Source organism: Phascolarctos cinereus, unplaced genomic scaffold (genome assembly GCF_003287225.1).
Source record: "Phascolarctos cinereus isolate Bilbo 61053 unplaced genomic scaffold, phaCin_HiC Scaffold_9;HRSCAF=440, whole genome shotgun sequence".
NCBI classification, from domain to species: domain Eukaryota; kingdom Metazoa; phylum Chordata; class Mammalia; order Diprotodontia; family Phascolarctidae; genus Phascolarctos; species Phascolarctos cinereus.
In genome coordinates, this window is record NW_027556402.1 from 200973140 (window position 1) to 200994190 (window position 21051).

Genomic DNA, 21051 nt, shown 5'->3' on the forward strand with positions numbered 1-21051 from the left:
ATGGCTGAACAAATTATTGTACATGAATGTAAAGGAATGTTATTGTACTGTAAAAAAAAAAAGAGAGAGAGAAGGGATGATTTCAGGGAAACCTGGAGTACTTTTTTGAACTGATGCCAAATGAAAGGCACAGAATGGGAATGACTTATACTACAGCAATAACAATGTAAAAAACAAACAACTTTGAAAGACTTAAAATGTAACAACCAACCATAATTCCAGAGGACTAATGATGAGCCCTGAAAGAGAGACAATGGATTCAAGATGTAAAATGAGATATAAATTTGGGCACAGCCAATGTGGGAAGTAGTTCTGCTTCACTTTGCATATTTGTTACAAGGGCTTTGTTTTTCTTTTCACCTTCTACTTGGAAGGGGCGGAGGAGAGAGAAAATATATACATGTTAATTAAAAAAAATACTAATTTTAAAAATCTTAGTGCTGAAACTTACAACCTATGTGACCCTGGACAAATCATTCTGCTTTTCTAATCCTTTGGTAGTTCATCTGTGAAAAGTAAGGGCTGAGTAGGTAATCTCTATGACCTTTTCCAGTTCTATTCTATGATTCTGTGAGAATTTCTAGCTTCCTCCAAAGTTTAGCTCGGATTTTACTTCCTCTGTAAAAACTCTTTTGATCCCCTGCTCTCATCCTCCTGAAATTATTTTGGATTTAATTAAATGTGCATACACACATGTATACGTATATGAGGAGAATGATTTACACCTCAGGAACAATATTGTAAAAAACAAGCAACTTTAAAAGACTTAAAAGCTCTGATCAATGTAATGACCAACCACAATTCCACAGGATCAAAGATAATAAAGTACCCTGAGAGATGATGGATTCAAGATATAATATGAGGTATACATACAAATACATGTATGTGTATGTATGAACATCCTCCTTCTAACAGACTGCAAGCTCCTCCACAGAAAGGCCTGTTTTGTTTGCATTTTAGTCTCTAGTACTTCATACACAAAAGGGCTTCATGTTTAACTGCATTAAATATTATTTTAAAAATTATACAAAAATTGTAAAAACATGTAGAAGCAGCATACTTGTAAAATAAGATGTAATTCATAATCTAGGAGTATTATGTCTCAAATTACAAAAAGAAAATACACTTTAGATATTTATTAAACCAGGATTCACATTACCCATAACTTATCACTGTATGCCATATATTTACAATTATTATGGGGTGGTAAAAAGAACACAAGATTTGAAATCAAGAGACCTGGATTTAGAATCTGAACTCTCATATTTACTATTTATCTACACATCACAGGGTGTTTACAAGGATCAAATGAGTGGTAGTTTATTTTAAACCTCCAAGCATGAAATAAATATAAGCCATTTTTACAGCAAGCATGGTGCCCCTCCCAGAGTTGTTACTTAATGTTTGTTGATTCGTCACAGAATTGTTCTATAAAGTAACTTGCTCATGCAGCAAAGTAATTCTTTCCTTGTTAAGCACTGGTTTTAATGTAATGAAGGCAGAGAATGGCTAAAACTACCAACTGGTTGATTGTACTTCATTTTAAAAATCAATCCTCAAAGTACAACCTCATATGAAAAAAAAATTAATAGTTCTATAGTACAGGACAGAACTATAAATTATTTGGATAGCTTTTCACCCTCTAATACTTGCATGTGATGCACATGCATTTTTTTTGGTGCTCCTAAAAGTAAATAATCTGTTAAGAACAGCAACTATTCTGTTCATAAGGAAGCTTACCAATTTCTAAGGCTAATTATACTATGCATTGCTTTGGACCAATCCTACTTCTTGCCCTGTCATTATATATGTATATATATGTGGAGAGAGAGGTAGTACTATTACTTACTTGTATGCATGATCATAAACAAAATTAAACACTTACTGATGATCAAAGAGGCTAAGGATTTAACACAACTAAGAGACTAGGGTATTTCTTGTTCAGTTCAAAAGGCAATTCTCTTGGCTTGCCTGAACTAGTAGAAACCTGACACTTCAGTTCTCAAGCCAAGGTAGATCATTTTACTAATGCTTACTGACTCAGTTTCACCAATTACAGTATTCCAAATGCTCTTCAATTGTTCTGAGTTTCTGGGGAAAGTCATCTCTGAAACAACCTACTTTTGTTGGCTAAGGAGCCAACTTAAAAACATAATAAGGAGTAGAAAATCTAACTCAAGTTTGGACAAGTTATGTTAACTCCACACCTGCTTCCTTACCTTAAAAAAAATAGGTATTAGCATTTATATGGAGAGAATGATGAACTGCAAGTATAAAAAAGACATAAAAATAAAGATGTATTTCTTTTCCAGCCAAGTCTAACACACTGCCCAAAGAGGCAAGTTTGAGTTAAAGAAATAGTTCTGAGGATAACTGAAGAGCAAATTCTGCTAAGTTAAAAGGCAAATATTGGAGGTGATGAACTAAACTTTCTGGGGATTTCTTCGATAAATGATACTTTTCATTAAATAACTGGAGACTTATAAATATGTTTTTGTATGAGAGCTAACAATATGTGAAAAAGCATGGCTCAGTATACTGAACAATGGCCTAGGAAAGCACTAAGACCCAATGTCAACCCTGACCCTGACTACGAGGTGAACATGAGTAAATCATTATCTTGCCAGGGTTTCAGTTACTTCATTTGTAACATAGAGGAAAATGCTATATCCCACCTGCTGATGCAGGGGAGGTTGTGGTGACTGAAGAAATCTACTTCAGGTACCAAAAAGTTCTTTTAATTCAGCAAGAAAGACTAGTCCAAAAGCACCAAATAAAGTAAATATCGTATATTTATGCTAATAATTCATGAGCAATATAAAGGTGGAGGTATGTTTTAAAATTTAAGTTAAAATGCAATAGGATTTTGAATGTAAAAAAGGCTGGAATCAATAAAATATGCAACAATGACAGATAAATGGTTCATGGAGGGATGCTTAACTCAATGCATGAATACAGAGTGGAGGAAATGAAGGTCTAACAGTAGTACTATAAAAAGGGATGAGACTGCGGTGACTGATGAATGGAATAAGCTTCCAGGGTGGAAAGGGAGATACAATAATAGGATGTAGAATTAGGTTTTTTGGTTCTTATATGAAAACATGACCAATGCTCTGAAGTAGTTATTTTTGCTTGGAACCATCATCACAGATGAAAGGATGTTAGCAACATTTAGGCAAAGTAAGGTTTTGACTTGTGAAGTGTATAAACTGTTTCATCTTTAATATCCAACAATCAACTTGATGATTTGTGTGACCTCTAACACAAAGTACTCTTGGTTTTGAGGGTCATTGTTTTCAAAACGATGAAATGCCATCTATTGGGTAACAGAGGGATTTGGGAACAAGTTCCTGTTGGAATGAAAACAGGTATCGTGGCTGCTCATTGTGGACTTCTAGCTGCCCAAGAAGGTTGAATAACTACTGTATAAAACAGAAGGAGATCTAATATTACAGACCTCAACCTTGAAATTTTATGTCAGTCTATTCCTTTGCACAGGTTGGAAAGCAACTATTTTTTTTATTCACCAAAAGAAGTTAAAGAACTAAAGTTAACTTGCAGAAAAGTAGGATAAATGTGGTTGCCCTCTCGACAAGGCTCAGCTGAGTATGCCAAGTAGCTTAAAGTCCAGAGAAACCACAATGAATAAACACAGAAACAAAATTCGCTTTAAGTCAAACATCATTCAATCTTTCGTTAGAGCTTTAATTAAGTACTGAGGGAATGATGTTCTTTACTTAAAAAAAGAAAGACTAAGATAATACATACATTTTATGTCTACAAACCACAAGGGCAATATGTGTTTCTTTCTGCTGAAATGCCTGCCACTGATGAGAGATTTTTGATTCAATTGATTCTTTCCTAAATACTTTCACCAAATGGATTTTACTATTGATGAATGACATAAAAATGTTATAATATGTAATATAGCAGAACACAGAAATATCAGGTACAAATTAACGGATACCTCTGCAGCAAGTTGGAGCTGTATATAAATTTGCAAATAAAATGGTGAATTTATGATGTGCATTTTGCAGCCCAAGGTCATAACAGAATCAAATATCATTACTCAGTCTAACAAGCTAATACTGATGAGCTTCATTTATATGCCATTATACCAAAATTGTTTCTTAAAATCCTACTCATCCCTCCACCTAAACTATGCTTATCACCACTTCATTAGGGAGCCAAAAATATTAACAAATTATCTAAATGAACAACTATAAGTAGTATAGATCACTCACAAGCTATACTGACATACCAGTCCTTGATTATTTTCAGGACATACTTTTCCTATTAACCATTCTTCAGGTTAATCAAAGTAATGAAACTGAACAAAAAGACTTTTAAAAAATGTTATCTGTTACATTTATACTATTTTAGGCATTGAAATGAATACTAGACTATTCACAACTATTTTAAAGAACAAAAGAGGTCAGTATAGACTAATAAAACAACAACAAAAGACTTGAATCATCAACTACTGCAATGATAGAGCCCACTAACAGAATTCAAATGGCTCTGTAGGTTTCTAAACATTACACTAAATCCAGCAGAATCTGTTTTATGCCTCTTTGTAAGAAACTATAACCAAATTCCCAAGCCCCTGAGGTTCAATCCATTTTAGTTTCTCCAAAACGTTTCCAAGTAAACAATGCCTAAAAAAAGATGAAAGGGAAAGGGTAAAATACACCATGGGATTTCTTCACTGTAAAGTAAAACTTACAGGACAATCAACAAGATTATTTGTGAATGAATGTATATGCAAATAGAGAGCAGGATAGAACCAGAAGGCAAAGTAAAGAAAACCTAAAATGATCTTTTTCCTTTTTTGGGCCCCGTAGTGCTTCTGTACTCAAATGGGCAGCTTTAGGTTGCTATGGTGATTCTACATTGGATGCAAAAGCTCTCAGAGCAGTCTTTGCTAAGACTTTACTTGCAACTATGCAGCAGGTCAAAACAATCCTTCTACTGGCTACGTAGAAGCCAAAGAAGAGCTATGAGTCTCCCCCCAAAACCATGAGCAAGTAGACAGACAGAAGCTGTTTGCTCTTCCACCTGTAGGCAGCCACAGAGCTAGCATAGTCCTTCATAGGTGAAGGCAAATTTGGAAACTATTCAATTAAGTGAGCCTCTAGCAGTCTTTTAAAAGTTATTTATAACATTAGTTTTATTTCAAAGAATCCAGTAAAATGTCTTTTAAAACATCTTAACAATGTTCCACATTCTGGCACAATTACATAAAACTATGTGTTGCAGGATTCACAGTCATAAGACTCAGCCACAAATCCAGAAAGAAAAGCCAGGGTTTCTGAGTCTAGTGATGACAATGGATTATTAGAGTACAGATTTTTAGGGAAAAAAATGAATTCATCATGCAGCCATTTACAAACCTATTGTAACATCAAAGTGACAATTTTTAATCGGGTTTGTGCTTGAAATTCTGTTAAAAACAATATTAACATCAGCTTTAAAAAACCCTTCTGACTTAGCAACGTTTTCCAAAGTGATTCGTGCCGATTAAAATTTTCATAGGATCCTAACTTTAAAGGTCATTTAGTTCAACTCTCAATTTTGCAAATGAGAAAACTAAGGCCTGGGGAAGTGTACGACCACGTCTAAGGTCATCACATACAGTAAGTCCCAGAGTGGTATTTGAATACGAGTCCTCAAACCACCCTTCAGGAGTTCTAGCAGCTGCACCAAGGTGTAAATGTGTCTGTAACGGCACCTTCAAATGAACTATTCTAAACTTCTAAATAGGGGAGGTGTATACCCTCCAATTCTGGAAAGACCAAGCAAAAAGATGACAAGGAGGGAAGGAGGGGTACATGGTGTTCAGTGACAAGGCAAAAGACATAGAAAATGGAAAGGGAAGACTACAATGAGTGAGAGGGAAAAAATCCAACTTGAGCCCGAGAATCAATAATAAATTCTTTGGGAAAGTAGTGAGTTTACCTTGTCTAGGAGGTCAAGCACCAATGTATCTTTTAATGGAAAGGAACATGTAAACCGAAAGCAAAGTGACAGACATTTTCTAAGAGACCAAGTTGTAGAGCTTCTTCCCTGCCCCTCCTGTCAGTATCCATATGTTATGACTGCAGTGTCTCCAATTCAGTCCTTCATGTCATAGCAGCTACATCATATCAACTAGCTTCTGGTAGAAAACCCAAACCCAAACCCCAACCCATAACCCAACCCATTCACAATTCAGTTTTTGTAATGAAGGGAGATAGTGCGGTACGGTGAAAAGAATACTAGAGAGATTCCAAACACCTGGCTGCCTCAACCACCAGCCTATGTCAGGCCCTCTCTACCTCTCCCCTGGTTATTGCAATAGCTTGGTAATTCACAATAAACAGAACACCCCCCTCCTTAAGAGCCAGAGGATTTTGTGTGTAGCTCTGTTTTAAAGACTTTCTTCAGGCATTTAGCCTAAATGGACTCTTTGCAATTTTTATACTTTACTCCAGGCTCTGCTCATGTGGGTCAAACAGAACACATCTAATCTTGCCTCCACGTCATGGTTGTTCAAATACCTGAAGACAACTAGTGTATCCAAATTCCCAACAAATTAAACTTCAGAATTTAGGAATAAGAAACCAAAATTTCTAGGAATTCTCAAAACCATATTTACATGCTTTTAAATAATAAGCGACTAAAATAAAAAGTGAATCATTTTTCTGTGATAAGATTACATTAAAAGTTTCAAAGGATGTTTATAAAAATAGATGTAATAATAAATGCATGGTTTATTAATATAAATCACTATTTCGTGACAGTGATTTAAAATATATCTAGCAACGAACTGACTGATTTCCTTTATCTTTCTTTTTTTTTGTCTAGGCAACAGGGTTAAGTGACTTGCCCAGGGTCACATAGCTAGTCCTTTACCTTTTAAGAAACACTTTCAATATTCCTTAAACTCCTTACTTATTATAATGGCTAAGAATTTTGTTGAATAAACAAGAAATATTAAGTTTAATAGTATGTACAGAGAACCGTAGTCTATAGAGAATACTTAAAAACCAGAAAACATCAGTGAACTTTATTGGGTAGAATTAAAATAACAATGCTCAGATCTCCTAGCAAATTTAACAACACTACACTGAATCACGTGCTGAAATGGCCAATCTAAGGACTTATTTCCTACCAAAACTTCTTGTTTCTTGGACCACCATTCACAGAGTTTGTATATTAATACTTATTTTATTTGTAAGAATGACTCAACATTCGCGGCCAACAAACCAACAAACACACTTCTAACATGGCAGCAATGACAAGCTAGACTGATTAGATCGTGATTGCTGTTCTCTGCCATGCTCTAGTCGGGGTGCCCGGAGACATCGACTTTAACCTCTGACTCTACAAGTCAGTGTTCCTGCTCCTGCTTTCAGCTGGATATTAGTGGATTTGTTCAAATTGGCAGTATCTCCATGTTCACTACATGTTAGCCTTTAATTCTTACAGGAGAAGCATAATATTCTTTCCCAATTTCTCAACTGATTTTTCTCAGGATTTGGAAAAATATACAACAAAGTACAACACAGAAGGAAGGAAAGCCAGTTATTTGGAAACTGCCACAAAATGCTACTGCTATGATGGACATCAAACACATTTATCAAAGTGAACTCATATAGCCTTTCTCTGAAGTTGTCACTCTGGTATTTCATCACACACTGCCTTGCATAATTACTTACTTGTTGCATTTGTATCAATGAATTTTATCTTACCAACTAGATCATAAGTTTCTGAAAGCAGGTACTTATTTTTATATAACTATGATATCATACAAGATGAGACATAACAAAGGAAATTAAATATAGCTAGTGCTTTTTAAAACTTGTTATTTAAAAAAATAGAAAGAGAAAGCCTTAAAATAGGACAAGTGACCCTGGGCAAGTCACTTAACCCCAATTGTGTCACCAAAAAAAAAAAAAGAAACGAAATTAATTTAGGCCCTTCATGGCTATACCCATGAAGCCCCAAACTCTAGTAGCTTCTTCCAAAATGGAAGCATAAACTTCAGAGCAATGGCTGAACCGCAGGTGGTTGGGCTTGCCCTCAAAGGGCAAAGTCCCATTGCCAGGTGATTTTTCCTGTGACCACAGCAACTCCTGAAATCCTCTTCCAAGGCTTACAGGTTACACAAATGAAAAGGTGGTAATCTTTTTAAGCACAGAAAAAAATGCACAGAGCTAAAAGGTTCAATTCTATTGATGAAATGCTATACACTTCATTAAAGAAGAACATGGGGGGGGGAGAGAAAATCACATGGTGATTTTGTTGGACATTTGTAAGGCAATGCAAGTTATGTGTAGTAGATTTGCAGTTCATGTGCAATCATCTTTTTTATTGAACTATGTTATGGAAATGCTTGTTTTACTCCATAAATTAAAAATAAAATTTAATAACAAACAAACAAACAAAAAAGAACAAAGGGAATGAACAAGGAAGTGCCACTTATTTCATGGTTCAAATTTGGTCAATCAACATGTATTAAGCAACTCCTAGTGCCAAGCACCAACCTAAGCTTTAGGGATACAAAGGGAGCTAAAAGACAATCTCTGCTCTCAAGGAGCTCTGACTAATGCGGGAGACAACATGAAGGCAACTGGTAGGTACAAGGAAGCTATGGCTATGACAAACTTTAGATGGAATGGACTAGAGTTAAGGGGGATTAGGAAGGACTTGCCTTAGAAAGTATAATTTTAGTTGGCACTTGAAGGAAATCAGAAGGTACAAATGAAGAGGGAAAGAATTCCAGGCCAGGGAGACAGCCAGTGAAAATTTCTGAAGTCTAGAGATTGAGTGTCTTTTTTTTGGGGGGGGTGTTAGGCAATGGGGTTTAGTGACTTGACCAAGGTCACACAGCTAGTAAATGTCAAGTGTCTAAGGCTGGATTTGAACTCGGGTCCTCCTGACTCCAGAGCTAGTGCTCTATCCACTGTGCCACCTAGCTGCCTTGAGATGGAGTGTCTTGTGAAAGAAATATGAAGGGAGTAAGATGTAAGAACACTGGAAAGGAATGAGGGACACAAGTTGTGAAGGGCTCGGAATGCCAAAGAATTCTCTAACTTTGATCTGGGAGTTAATAGGGAGCAACTATAGCTCACTGAAAGGGAAAGGGGACTGTGATCAGAGCTGCATTTTAGGAAGATTGATCTGACAGTTGAGTGGAAGATGGACCAGAGAAGACAGAGACTTGAGGCAGAAAAGCGGATCAGCAGGCTACTGCAACAGTCTAGCTGCCCAGTGATGTGGGTGTACACCCAGGTAGCGGCAGCATCAGAGGAGGGGAGGTGTATATGTGAGAGATCTTACAGACTGGACGTGCGGAGTGCTAGTGTGGAGTCAGAAATGACAGCTAGGTTGGGAACCTGGGTGAATGGAAAGATAGTGGTGCCTTCCTCAATAATGAAGTTTGGAGAGGAGACCGTGTCTAGGAAGAAAGATAATGAGGGAATTAGGATTCTTCCAAGACATTGCTAACCTATGACTGTACATTTCTATGTTACCCAGCCACAAAAGGCCTCAGATGCAACAGAGTCTTTTCAACTGTTTTTAGAACTTTACATCTCATCAAGGACAAAATGATTGAAGCAGACAGTCATTCACTTCCAAGTTTCAAGTTTGTATTTTCATTCTACTCAAAGTTTAGAGACCTTTTATTCTACAAATTGAAAGACTTAATTATAGAGAGATAAAGATAAATGTAAGCTCCTAGAGAGCAAAAGCTTGAGTTATTCCTCTATCTTCCTACACTTCAGTGCAGTGCTCTGCACACAGTAGGTACTCAACGAATGCTTACTGGATTTGAACACTTGATTTCTCCCATTTCAGTGAGTTTCCAGTTGCTGAAAAACAATCTAGTCACTCCTTTCAAACTAAGACAACCTGGAAGGAACAAATTACAGATTCTTCAGGAATGAAAGGCCAAGTTTCATTAACTCAGGGATTCTTCTGCTCAGGAGACCTGAAGTCTGTGACTCCAGGAGGCCTTCTTCAGGCAGGTTTGCAGTTAAAATTTTCCAATGTTATCAAAGCAATAGTTCTTAGGGTTTATTCTTTTTCAAATACAAAAATAGGTATGTTTTTCTATTTCAAATACTGAAACTCCAAACTCATGTAGAAAGTTCAAATAAGGCCAAATTTTGTGTCAAAGATGAGGGCCACATGTTGGGGTGTTACCATAATAGCCTCCTTTCTTACTCTCTCTCAGCTTGGTTTCAAGCATTTTGGGCACCTTGTTAACATCACAATGCCAGCAACTAAAGGCGATGAAGCCTGGAATTCATCCAGACCAAGTTTCTTGCTTCTTTTTAGGGATGTCATAGGATTTTGGAGTAGGAAAAGATCTTAAAGTTCATTTAGTACAACCTGTCAACCTCAGCAGAAATTCCCTTCTGCAGTCTGTCTGGGAAATCATATTCTTTCTTTGGAGAACAACTTTTCTCTGGTCTTCCAAACACAGCCCACCTCAGAAGTAGCCTGAAGCAAACTCACTGTCCCTCTGGCATCCTCTGCCTTTTCTGACATGGGCAGGACTTGTTCTCACTGATTTTCTATTAAGCTATCTGGCTCCTCCCACAACATCACTAAATGAGCCAATCCGACAACTGCCCTTTAGAGCAGTTAGTCTCACTTAAATCACAAAGACTTTACTTCACCCAGTGGTCCAACCACATCACCCTCACCCCGATTCATTAAATTCTAGTAGCTCCCTAAGGCCTCCAGGCAAAATTCTCTGGCATTCAAAGCCCTTCTCACCTTTGCAGTCTTCTTACACCATATACAACATCTCCCTCCCTCCCACCATGTCCTCTTCCATCCAGTGAATCTAGCCTCCTGGCTGTTCCAACAACAAGACACTCCATCTCTTGGCGCCCGCCCCGCCGCGCCGTGCCCAGAATGCCCTCCCTCCTCAATCCTACCTACTGACTTTCCTGGCTTCCTTTAAGTCCCAGCTAAAATCCATCTTCTACAAGAAGCTTTCCCCATTCCCTCTTAATTTTGGTTCTCTCTGTTAATTTCCTGTGTCTCCTACATAGAGCTGGTTTGTGTGTTGTCTTACCCATTAGATTGTGAACTCCTTGACTTTTGCCTCTCTTTGTATTCCCAGTGCTTGGCTCAGTGTCTGGTATGTACTAAGTACTTAATAAATGCATACTGACAGACTAATTGGTCCCAACTATCCAGTGTGATAACTACAAAGTGCTTTGCAAATCTTAAGTAGCTTTACAAATGTTAGCTTTTATTATTGTAATTGTTTTGATGACCTCAACTCAGAACTCTTTATTTTAAACTGTCAGGGAGATATATAACCAAAAAATCTACACAGGTAGAGGGAATGTTTATCCACAATGTTTCCATTACATTCAGAGGTAAATAGATACATTTTTAAAATGAAATAAAAAGAGTGTGCCATTTCTGATGTCTATATTGGTACCATATTATCAAAGTTAAAGGATACATCCTTCCTGTCCCTTAATCACTAGAACATAAAAACAGTGTATGTCACTAGTGGTACAAACCACACAGTTAGTCAGTGTTGCTCAACTATTTTCAGAGTACTTGGCTGGGTGAGGTGGGGGTGGAATTTTCTTGGCAACTTGAGTAAAAGCAAAACGGATCAATATTCTTTTAAATAAATTTGTCAAAACAGCTCTGTGAAGACAGACTTAGTATGAAAAAAATAATCTGCCCTTCCAATTGAAGGACGTGTGGTAGCTGCAGGAGATTTCATAAGACCGTTACTACGAGGAAATGATACAATATATGTAAGAGGAAGTTCCATTGTGAAATGGAAAGAGGACTGGTCTTGGTGACAGAACATAGCATGGCCATTACTAGTGCCGTGGACTCCATCTCTTTGGAGCTCAGGTTTCTCATCAGTAAAATGGGGATAATATTTGTAGTATTTTAACTTCAGTTATGACAGAAATGATTATTTTTCTCTTACATTAATAACTGATTACTGAATTAGGACTAAGGTTTTTCCTCTTTTCTCCTTCCTCATTCAGAAATCAGTCCCTGTAGGTTATTCAGGCAGCCTTTGAAGTGCAGGGCTGATACAGAGAGGAAAAATTCAGATCTGTTTAGAAAATAAGGAAATTTTAGTTTAGGTGAATTGATACATTTTGGCCCATTGTGTTTTACCCAGAACTGGGAAAAAAGTGGATTCTCCCTTTTGTCTAGATTACCCTAGATGGGGCGATATGGATATATAGATAAGTCTCTTTGACCAAGACTGGATGATCAGTCATGTCTTCCATCCCCTCATTAGAATAACCCCACCTCTCAATATAATATTCATTCTTCTCATTAACTGTTAACCAGAGTTGATTGCCACCCTCAGGAACACCCACTCTTCCAAAGGCATATAAGTGGTGAGTGGGTCCCATGAGGGGTCGTTGCCATTTGAAAGTATCACTGGCCCCTTTTATTAATCATTGGTAGCATGATTAATAAAATAATTACCCAGAAATCATGTCTCTTGAACTTTTTATACATCGCAATTATCATCAGGTCCAATGCAGTATCAAATGCAGTAACATTTATGAAGAGTTACATTCGAATTTCTATTATTTAAATAAACTACACATGGGCCTTTTGCCACACTTTTTAATTCAATATTTCAAATAAGCCTCAGGGAATGAATTGTTTCATGTAGCTCAGTTTAACATCATAAGCACAACTGTACAAAAGGTTTTTAATAGCTATCTTATAAATGGATTACAAGCTTCCCAGCCACTTTAAACAGAGTGTACTGAATACAACGTAACCACTGCTTGATAATTCTGGGCCATGAGCACATTTAATACAGCTAGAGCGGAGCACAACTAAATGGTGCCAGGCTCGGCTATCCACGTTTATGTATGATAGGTTCTGCTTTCTTCTTTGCTGACAATTCACAGGTATGTCTAGGCATTTGGGTCTCTGTCTCTCTCTCTTGTCACTTTTAATCCCACATCTTTCTTATTACTTACATACCTTAATACTCCTTTCTCCCCAATTAGACTGTAAACTTCTTGAAGGCAAGGACTGTTTTAAAACTCTACATCCCAGTGCCTAGAACTGTATTCTGCACACAGTAGACACCAAACACAAACTGGATTGAAAACGTCAGTGTATATTATTAGATCCTTTTAACCTAATCTAACCAAGCTTGACAGAACTGTGTCAAGTACGAACAGGTAATATTCTCAGTGAAGTCTAAGAAATTTTCCTATGAGTAAAGTTACTGAACACAGGTTTTGTCACAGCTACTTTGGCTGCTTAGGATCTGGTTCTTAACTTTCAGTTGGTCTTCAGACAAAAGCATTTCAGATAAGTAAAGCATTGTTGTTAGTCTAGAAAGTTTAATTGTGAACTTTCAGAAATTATCAAAATATAGCCTTGTTTTAATTTCACTTCATTAAAGAGAAACAGAATTCCCCTCCCCCCCACAATGGCTTAGAAATCACGTAATTAAAAGACAGGAGGCAGTGATCAGATTCTGACTGATTCAAAATATTTTAACCTAAAAATAATTTATAAACTTGCTGAACAGAATCTATGCAACAATCAGAAGTGGGAAATTATGAAGCTTCACAAAAAAGTATTTGATTGCATTGCTCTAAACACTGCAAGATCACTCCCACTATCTTCCTAATAATAGTTATCTATGTTCATAGAAAAGAAAATCAACGTTAGGCTTTTCAATTTGATGAAACCTAAACATGAGATGTTTAAAAGAACAGATCTCCTCTCTATGTTGGCAGGGTATACTGGCAGGGTAGGAAGCCACCACCCCTTATATTTGACCCCCTCCTTTCACCAGCTTTGGTGGAACACATGTTAAAATATGCACTTTACGGTATAGCTGCCATTGCAAAACTGCAAAAAAAAAAAGGCTGTTAAGTGCTCAGTGGCAATAGCTTACAAGTTTTTTTTAAAATTCCTTTTTGTGTGGGTGTACCTATATATCTGTTTTTCTACTCTCTATTCTTCATTTATCCCATTCTTTTATTTTTTATATTTATTTTTAGGCAATTGGGGTTAAGTGACTTGCCCAGGGTCACACGGCTGGTAAGTGTCAAGTGCTTGGTCTGAGGCCGGATTTGAACTCAGGTCCTCCTGACTTCAGGGTCAGTGCTCTATCCATGGTGCCACTTAGCTGCCCCCAATTTATTTCATTCTTAATATTTCTCTTAAATGGCCATCACAGAGAAAGGAAATAAATCAATTATTTGTTTTGTTTCTAAAATAGTTTTTATATTACCTCTTTTTAGTTTAAAAGTGTTTGGTTAAGGGGCAGCTAGGTGGCACAGTGGATAGACCACTGGCCTTGAATCAGGAGGACCTGAGTTCAAATCTGGCCTCAGACCAAACACTTGACACTTACCAGCTGTGTGACCCTGGGCAAGTCACTTAACCCCAAGTCCCTAAAAAAATTTTTTTAAAAAGTGTTTGTCTTTGATATCAATAAATGAAATTGTTTTTACTTCATTCAGGTCGCCCTTGAATAATTTTCCTTTGGGGGCATGCATGATTGGGACCAGGTTAACACAGTAGAAGTCACGAGAAATATGAGAACATGCTGCTGTTTAAAACAGGAAAGGAAAGCCAGGAAATACAGCTGAATTGTCAATCTCAGTTAATAACCTAAGTAAAACAAGAAGTCTCTACTACTATTTCCTCAGAAGGCAAGGCTTTGATTTGCCTCCTCCTTTTCTTACCCCTCCCCCCAAACTGAAGAAAGGATTAGATGACCTAAGCAAGTTTCCTTTCAACTCAGATTCTAAAGGGGAATATATATAAGCAATTACAATATCTAGCATTTAAATAATGCTATAAAGTTTGCAAAGCACTTTACAGATATTTTCTCATTTTTCTTATCACAAAGTAGGTGCTATTATTACCCCCATTTTACAAATGAGGGAGCTGAGGAAGGCAAAAGTTAAGTGGCTTGCCCAGGATCACACAACTAGTAAGTGTCTTGAGGCTGGACCTGAACTCTGGTTTTCCTGACTCCACGTCCAGCACTCCTTCCACTGTGCCACTCAGCTGTCTTAATTCTGATGGTCGGCGTAGAAAAGCAAACTAAGCTACACAGTTACTGAACAGGAGAAAAATAAAGCTCACAGACTACTTAACACACAAAAATTTTAAAAGTAATATATTCAAATGACATAATATATGAATGAGACAAAATTCCCATGCACTATAATAGAATATGCTGTGTATATAAAAATGTATATACTATACATATACTAAGCTATGTGGATATACATACAGATATGTACATGCCTATGTGTATCTACACATACTCTAGTGAATGGAGGATACAGATATAACCGAACACTTGTTCAGTTAATATATAACTTTTTATCCCAAAATATGAAAAGACGATTAATGTTAGTGTGGTATAATAGGAAAACCCACATCTCTCTGGGAATCAGTAATACTAGATTCCAGATTTGGCTTTGTAACAGACTGTATGATCTTGAGCAATCAATTCACCTCCCCTCCTTGGGTCCCAGTTTTCTCACTGGTAAAATGAAAGACTTGAACCAGGTAATCTATAAAATGGTTTCCAACTCTAAAATTACATGCCTATTAATTTATAGCTCAATTGAGAAAGGGTTCTGAAATGGCCATGGGCAGATTCACAAGGCAATAACAAGGGAAGCTCATCATCATCATTATTACTGTCACGGTGATGGGGGGCATAGGACCCATTCCTAATTTTCAGAGGGTATGTGTCACAGAAAGTAATACCGTCCAGAGACAGACAGAAGGCTGGATTAATTGGATCTGCTCCAGCACAGCATGTCCTAAGGTATCTGCTTCTTACATTATGTGGACTGTAGAGAAAGAGATGGTGCTCATTCTCGTTTTTTATGTTGATGTCATCATAGTTTTAAAAAACGGTTTATCTTCTATCTACAAAAATGGACCCCTTTTCAATTTATTTTTTAAAAAGTCAGATATTAAAACACAGATCATACCCAATGAATAAAATTACAACAAAACTTTAAAAATTTTAACTGTAACACTATTTTAACTAACTAGCTAGTTCTAAGGGTATTAAAGAAAAAAATGCAGATGTTGGAATGGGGGAAAAATCTTCCTCTACAATTTCTCTCATCATGTACTCTCAATTTTCAAAAAAGCAGGAGAGAAAAGTTCATTGACAAATACACACACCACCTGTACAAAGGATAGTCCTTCACTGTTAATTAGTTACAAAGCAATACTATTAGGGAAAAAATTAAAATTTCCAATATGGGGGAAAAACCCACTAAATTTTTAGAGGCATATCTACTAGTTCTTGGTTCCTTTAATTCAATGTTTATTTTGATCAACAGTTTCACCATACTGAAAAAAGTACTCCATAAGCAAATCAATCAATCAATCAATCAATGCATTCAAGGTAGGATAGAAACCTGAAGAATTTAATTCTTCTACATCTCCCTCAAATTAGTCAATAAAATTCATTTAAATATATTCACTCTATCCTAAATTAAAATAATCCAACCAGCCAAGAGAAAGATTGGCCAATGAGCCAAGACAGGGTCAGAAATTTAAATAAATGTCAGCATAATGAAAACTATACAACAATCTAAATTCTACATGTTCTCTCTTTCTGTTGACACAGAATTGAACTAATAACTGTCCTTGTTTATATTTGTTGATATCAAAATGTCCCATTAACAAGTCCTCTTCTGTTTATGCTGATGCACCCTATTAAGATCTTGCCCGACACAAACAGAGGCACCCTGACCATCTGACCCTCTATCCAGCAGCTGTCTAGGCTCTGTAGGTCCTTTGGAGGGAAGTAAGAAACAGAGCACCGAGACTGTACCTATAAGATCTGGCTCTCTTATGGCTCTGGGAAGGATGTAGATCTGAGGAACACTTTCCTTTCTAAGCAATCCAGACACATTAAGTAATGTATTAAATGAGCCATTTCTCCATTTCTACAAATCCCATTTGGGAAAACGCACACCAACCTCAATGCCACTTTGCCTGGCGAGTTTAACTGCTGTGTTGTAGTAGCCGCAGCGCAAAAGATGTTCCACCATCATGCGATCCATTCGTTTTTTCTTCCACATATTGGCAGCTGCTGGCTGATCACTGCTGTGCTCTTTAAGGTGTTCAATTCTGCGTTTGCACAACTTTGCACTCTCATCCTCAGCTTGGATTGATTCGACTGCCTAGGATGTTAGAACAAAGAACAGCAGCTAGACTGGGCATCAGAAATATAGGTGACACATGACACTTACTCATCACAACTGTTTAAAGTCAATTAAAAAAAATCAATGTGGCAAAACTATTCTTCTATATTGTAAAACTCAGTCAATATAATGAAGTCTTTCAAAAACAGATGCCAAGGAAAATGTTTAAAGTAAAATTGAGATGAATTCATAGGTGCAACTGGCAAAAATTCAATGTTTAACTGATACAAAATCTGACTAAATACCCTGTTGATGGAGCTGTGATTTTATCTGTTCTGGAATGCAGTCTGGAATCATGATTTTAAAAAAAAATGACTAAAAAGTTCATACTGTTTGACCCAAGGATCACACTCCAATCACAGGACCAATACACACCCCAATATTCATGGCAGCACTTTTTGTGGTTGCTAAGAACTGGAAACAAAGTAGATAATCATCATTTGGCATATTAACGTAATGAACTATGACTGCGTCCTAAGCTGAAAAGTAATATAGGGTTAAACTATAAGTATGAAGAATTCTGAGAAGCACGATGAACTATTCTAGGACAAAGTAAGTAAAAACAGTATACCCAATGACTATAATGTAAATAGAACAAACACAAAAATTAAATTGTAATTATAATGACCAAGAAGGGTTCAGGAAAAATGACATAATATACTTTCATACCTTCTTGACAGAGGTGCAGGACTATGTTTGTGGAATACTGAATATAGTTCCATTAGAAAAAATAATCCTCTCAGAATTACATAGCTGTTAAACACAACAACAAGCCTATGAGGGAGGTAGTAGAAATATAATTATTCCCATTTTATAGATGAGAACCCTGAGGTGAAGTCCTCATAACAACTGGCTTATCTAGGCCCAGATAGCACATAAAATGGTAAGATTTAGAACTCGAAGTACCTTAGAGATAATCAAGTCTAATCATTTTACTTGGGGACAGCTTATAACTCCAAATATAGGGTTTTTTTACCCCATCAAAAACAATTAAACAAAAACAGAATGTCTTGCTTCCATGACACATTACTTTAGGGGGAAAAAAAGAATAAGGAACTGTTTAGGGCATACACCGTCTTTACAGCTGTGTCATTACATTCCCCACTCCACTCTGGAACTTAGGGAACATTTTCTATAATAGTGGCCCTAAGTGGAGAGCTACTGATCTGGATTATTCACTTTCTCTAAAATTTCTCAAGTTGATTCTACATTAGGCTGAACTTAGATAATAACTCTTGATAATCAGCAGTGCAGACAGATATTGCACTTATCAAAATCAACATTATTTTGTGAAAACTGTACAGTTCTAGATAAGCTAGGCTGAAAAACTTACTTTAAAAATGCTAGACCTGGAGTTTAAATTCAGTTCTCACAAGGTCACTTCAACAAAACTGCTTACTTAGCACACAATTCCTTTTCAACAATGTCAGAATTTAATACAATGCAATGAAACAAATATTATATAGGATATTTCCTATTAAGTTTGATATAACTATCTATGTACAGAGAGACCACCCAGGATCAGATACTTATATGTCCTCCCTAGAAAGGAAAGCATTTTATACTGATATCAGGCCATCAGAAGCAGCCTTCAGGCCCAGAGGAAAAAGCTACTAAGACTTTAAAAGCAGAGACTCAAGGGATTGTTGACGTCTAGAAAAATATTGGTAGGGGCAGGTAAGGTGAAAGTGGATCTTGGCAGATAGTTAAAGCTGGTCTTTCTTTAGAAGAATGGAGATAGGGCCCTGTCAATTAAAATGTCACAGAGAGTTAAGTAAATAAAGCTCTGACCTGATTTTCAGTTTTATCTATGTTATCAGTTCAACTACTACAAAATGAGGTAGATACAACTTCTGGAAGTGAACAATAGCGGTTCTGTACATATTATTAAACAAAAAACCATAAAACTAGCTCATCATATGAAATGAGTCAGAAGAGCCACTGAAGCACCAAAAGCTGAGGTTAAAAACAGAGTTCTTACAGGTGAAACAAGACAGAAAAGGAAGAAGCAGCTTTTCAAGTGTTTCTCCACAGAAAAACACAGCAGGCCAGCAAGTGGCCCAAAGTCATGGCCTCTCAGAGTACTTATTCTATTGATAAAAATGGGAACATGACTCTTGTATTCCCCAAGTGGGTACTTCTGAAAAAAGTGTTTTGGCAATGGAAACTCTGTTGCTCCCAATGCCCTTGATTAGAAGCGGGGTAGGCTCTCTTCTTTCCATGGTCAAATGACACTCAATGTCCTTGGCTTCTTTGACCAGGAGTTGAGCAGTGCACAGGAATGAAAGGTTCTTGCCCTTGGACCCTGAGGAAGGGGTCAGGTTCCTTGTTAACCACAAGATTCTCTGGAGTCTATAGGAGAACCTTTGACTCAAACATTCCAGGTCCTTCTCTTCCAGTCAATCTTTATGTTTTGGTAGGAAAGATGTTACCTCTTTATTAGGTTTCTGTTGCTGATTTATGATGCAATGGAAAGTATGATGTATTTAGAGTTAGAGGAGCCTAATTCAAATCCCAGCACTGTCATTCACTGCCCACTCTCCACGGGCAGTGGCCTGGGAAGATCACTTTACCTCCACAGACCTCAATATTCTCTCATTCTAACAAATGACATCTGCCTTCCAGCTCTGATTCTACCAACTTCAACTCTGGAGTTTTATGAAGACTACATAAAAGCATTACACTTTGTTGAAGTAAATGGAACAAGGATCTGTATGGTTTATAAAGTGCTATTTTTAAAAATCCATAACTGAAAGAGCAATAAATTAACTGTGAACACTAGAAGGAACATTCTAGATGGTAGGATCCTACTTCCAAGCTTGAAGAATCCTGTCTGACCAGTTTCATTTCATAAATGGTTAACAACGCTCAATAACTGGCAAAATCCCATCCTGTAAAATGTCATAGAGCACTCTATGAACTTGTTGCTTAACTGGCTACTCTACTGTTCATCAAAGCATACTCATTTCATGTCACGGCATGGACTTAGCACACCTTATAAAACAAAACAAAACTGAGATTTGTTTTGCAAATAATTTTGTTGTTTGATCATTTCAGTTGTATCTGACTCTCCATGACCCCATTTGGGGCTTTCTTAGCAAAGATACTGGAGTGGTTTGCCATTTCCTTCTCCAGCTCATTTTACAGATGAGGAAACTGACGCAAACAGGATTAAGTGACTTGCCCAGGGTCACACAGCTAACAAGTGTCTGAAGCCAGATTTGAACTCAGGAAGTCGAGTCTTCCTGATTTCAGGCCTGGCAATTTATCCACTGTGCCATTTAGCTGCCTCTATTTTGCAAATAATGACTACTTTTTAATTCTGTTCAGATCTAACTCATCTCTAGCTGCACTTTTAATAGAAATATACACATACAGATACATAAAAAGTAATAAAAATGAAATAACAAAACAGAGAAATCATGTTTTGTGTGTTCATCAAAAAGAAATCTTTACCACTGCTTCTGTAAATGTGCTATCAATAGATAGTTTTAAAATGACTTATCAATTTTTATATATCCAAGCATAATTTTTGAAATAATTAAGGTGACAATTCCTTTTTTCTACTGGCAAAACCTTGCTTTAAGGCAGAACTTAAAAACAAATAAAAACATTTAAAATGCCAAACAGAAGAATCTGGTTGCCCTATGACAGGGCAGAGAATTTCCTAAGGTTTCCATAGTGTTAATTATCCCACCTCTAACAAATACTTTAAAAAACCAAAAGCCCCCCCAACCCCTAAAAAACAATTAATCTTTTCTCCCATCTTTATGCTTTTACCCCCCATCACCCCCCCCATACACATGGGCTCTAATGTGGAAAGGTATCT

The 21051-nt window shown here is 36.9% G+C and overlaps 1 protein-coding gene across 3 annotated transcripts in view; it reads right to left on the bottom strand.

Moving 5' to 3' along the window:
• Positions 1-21051, bottom strand: part of MAEA (macrophage erythroblast attacher, E3 ubiquitin ligase) — a 141345-nt gene that overhangs the window by 90026 nt on the left and 30268 nt on the right. For all 3 annotated transcript variants that reach the window (XM_078148745.1, XM_020992257.2, XM_020992258.2), the window contains exon 3: positions 16998-17201. In XM_078148745.1, the coding sequence (XP_078004871.1) occupies positions 16998-17201 (204 nt within the window). The remainder of the gene's footprint in view (positions 1-16997; positions 17202-21051) is intronic.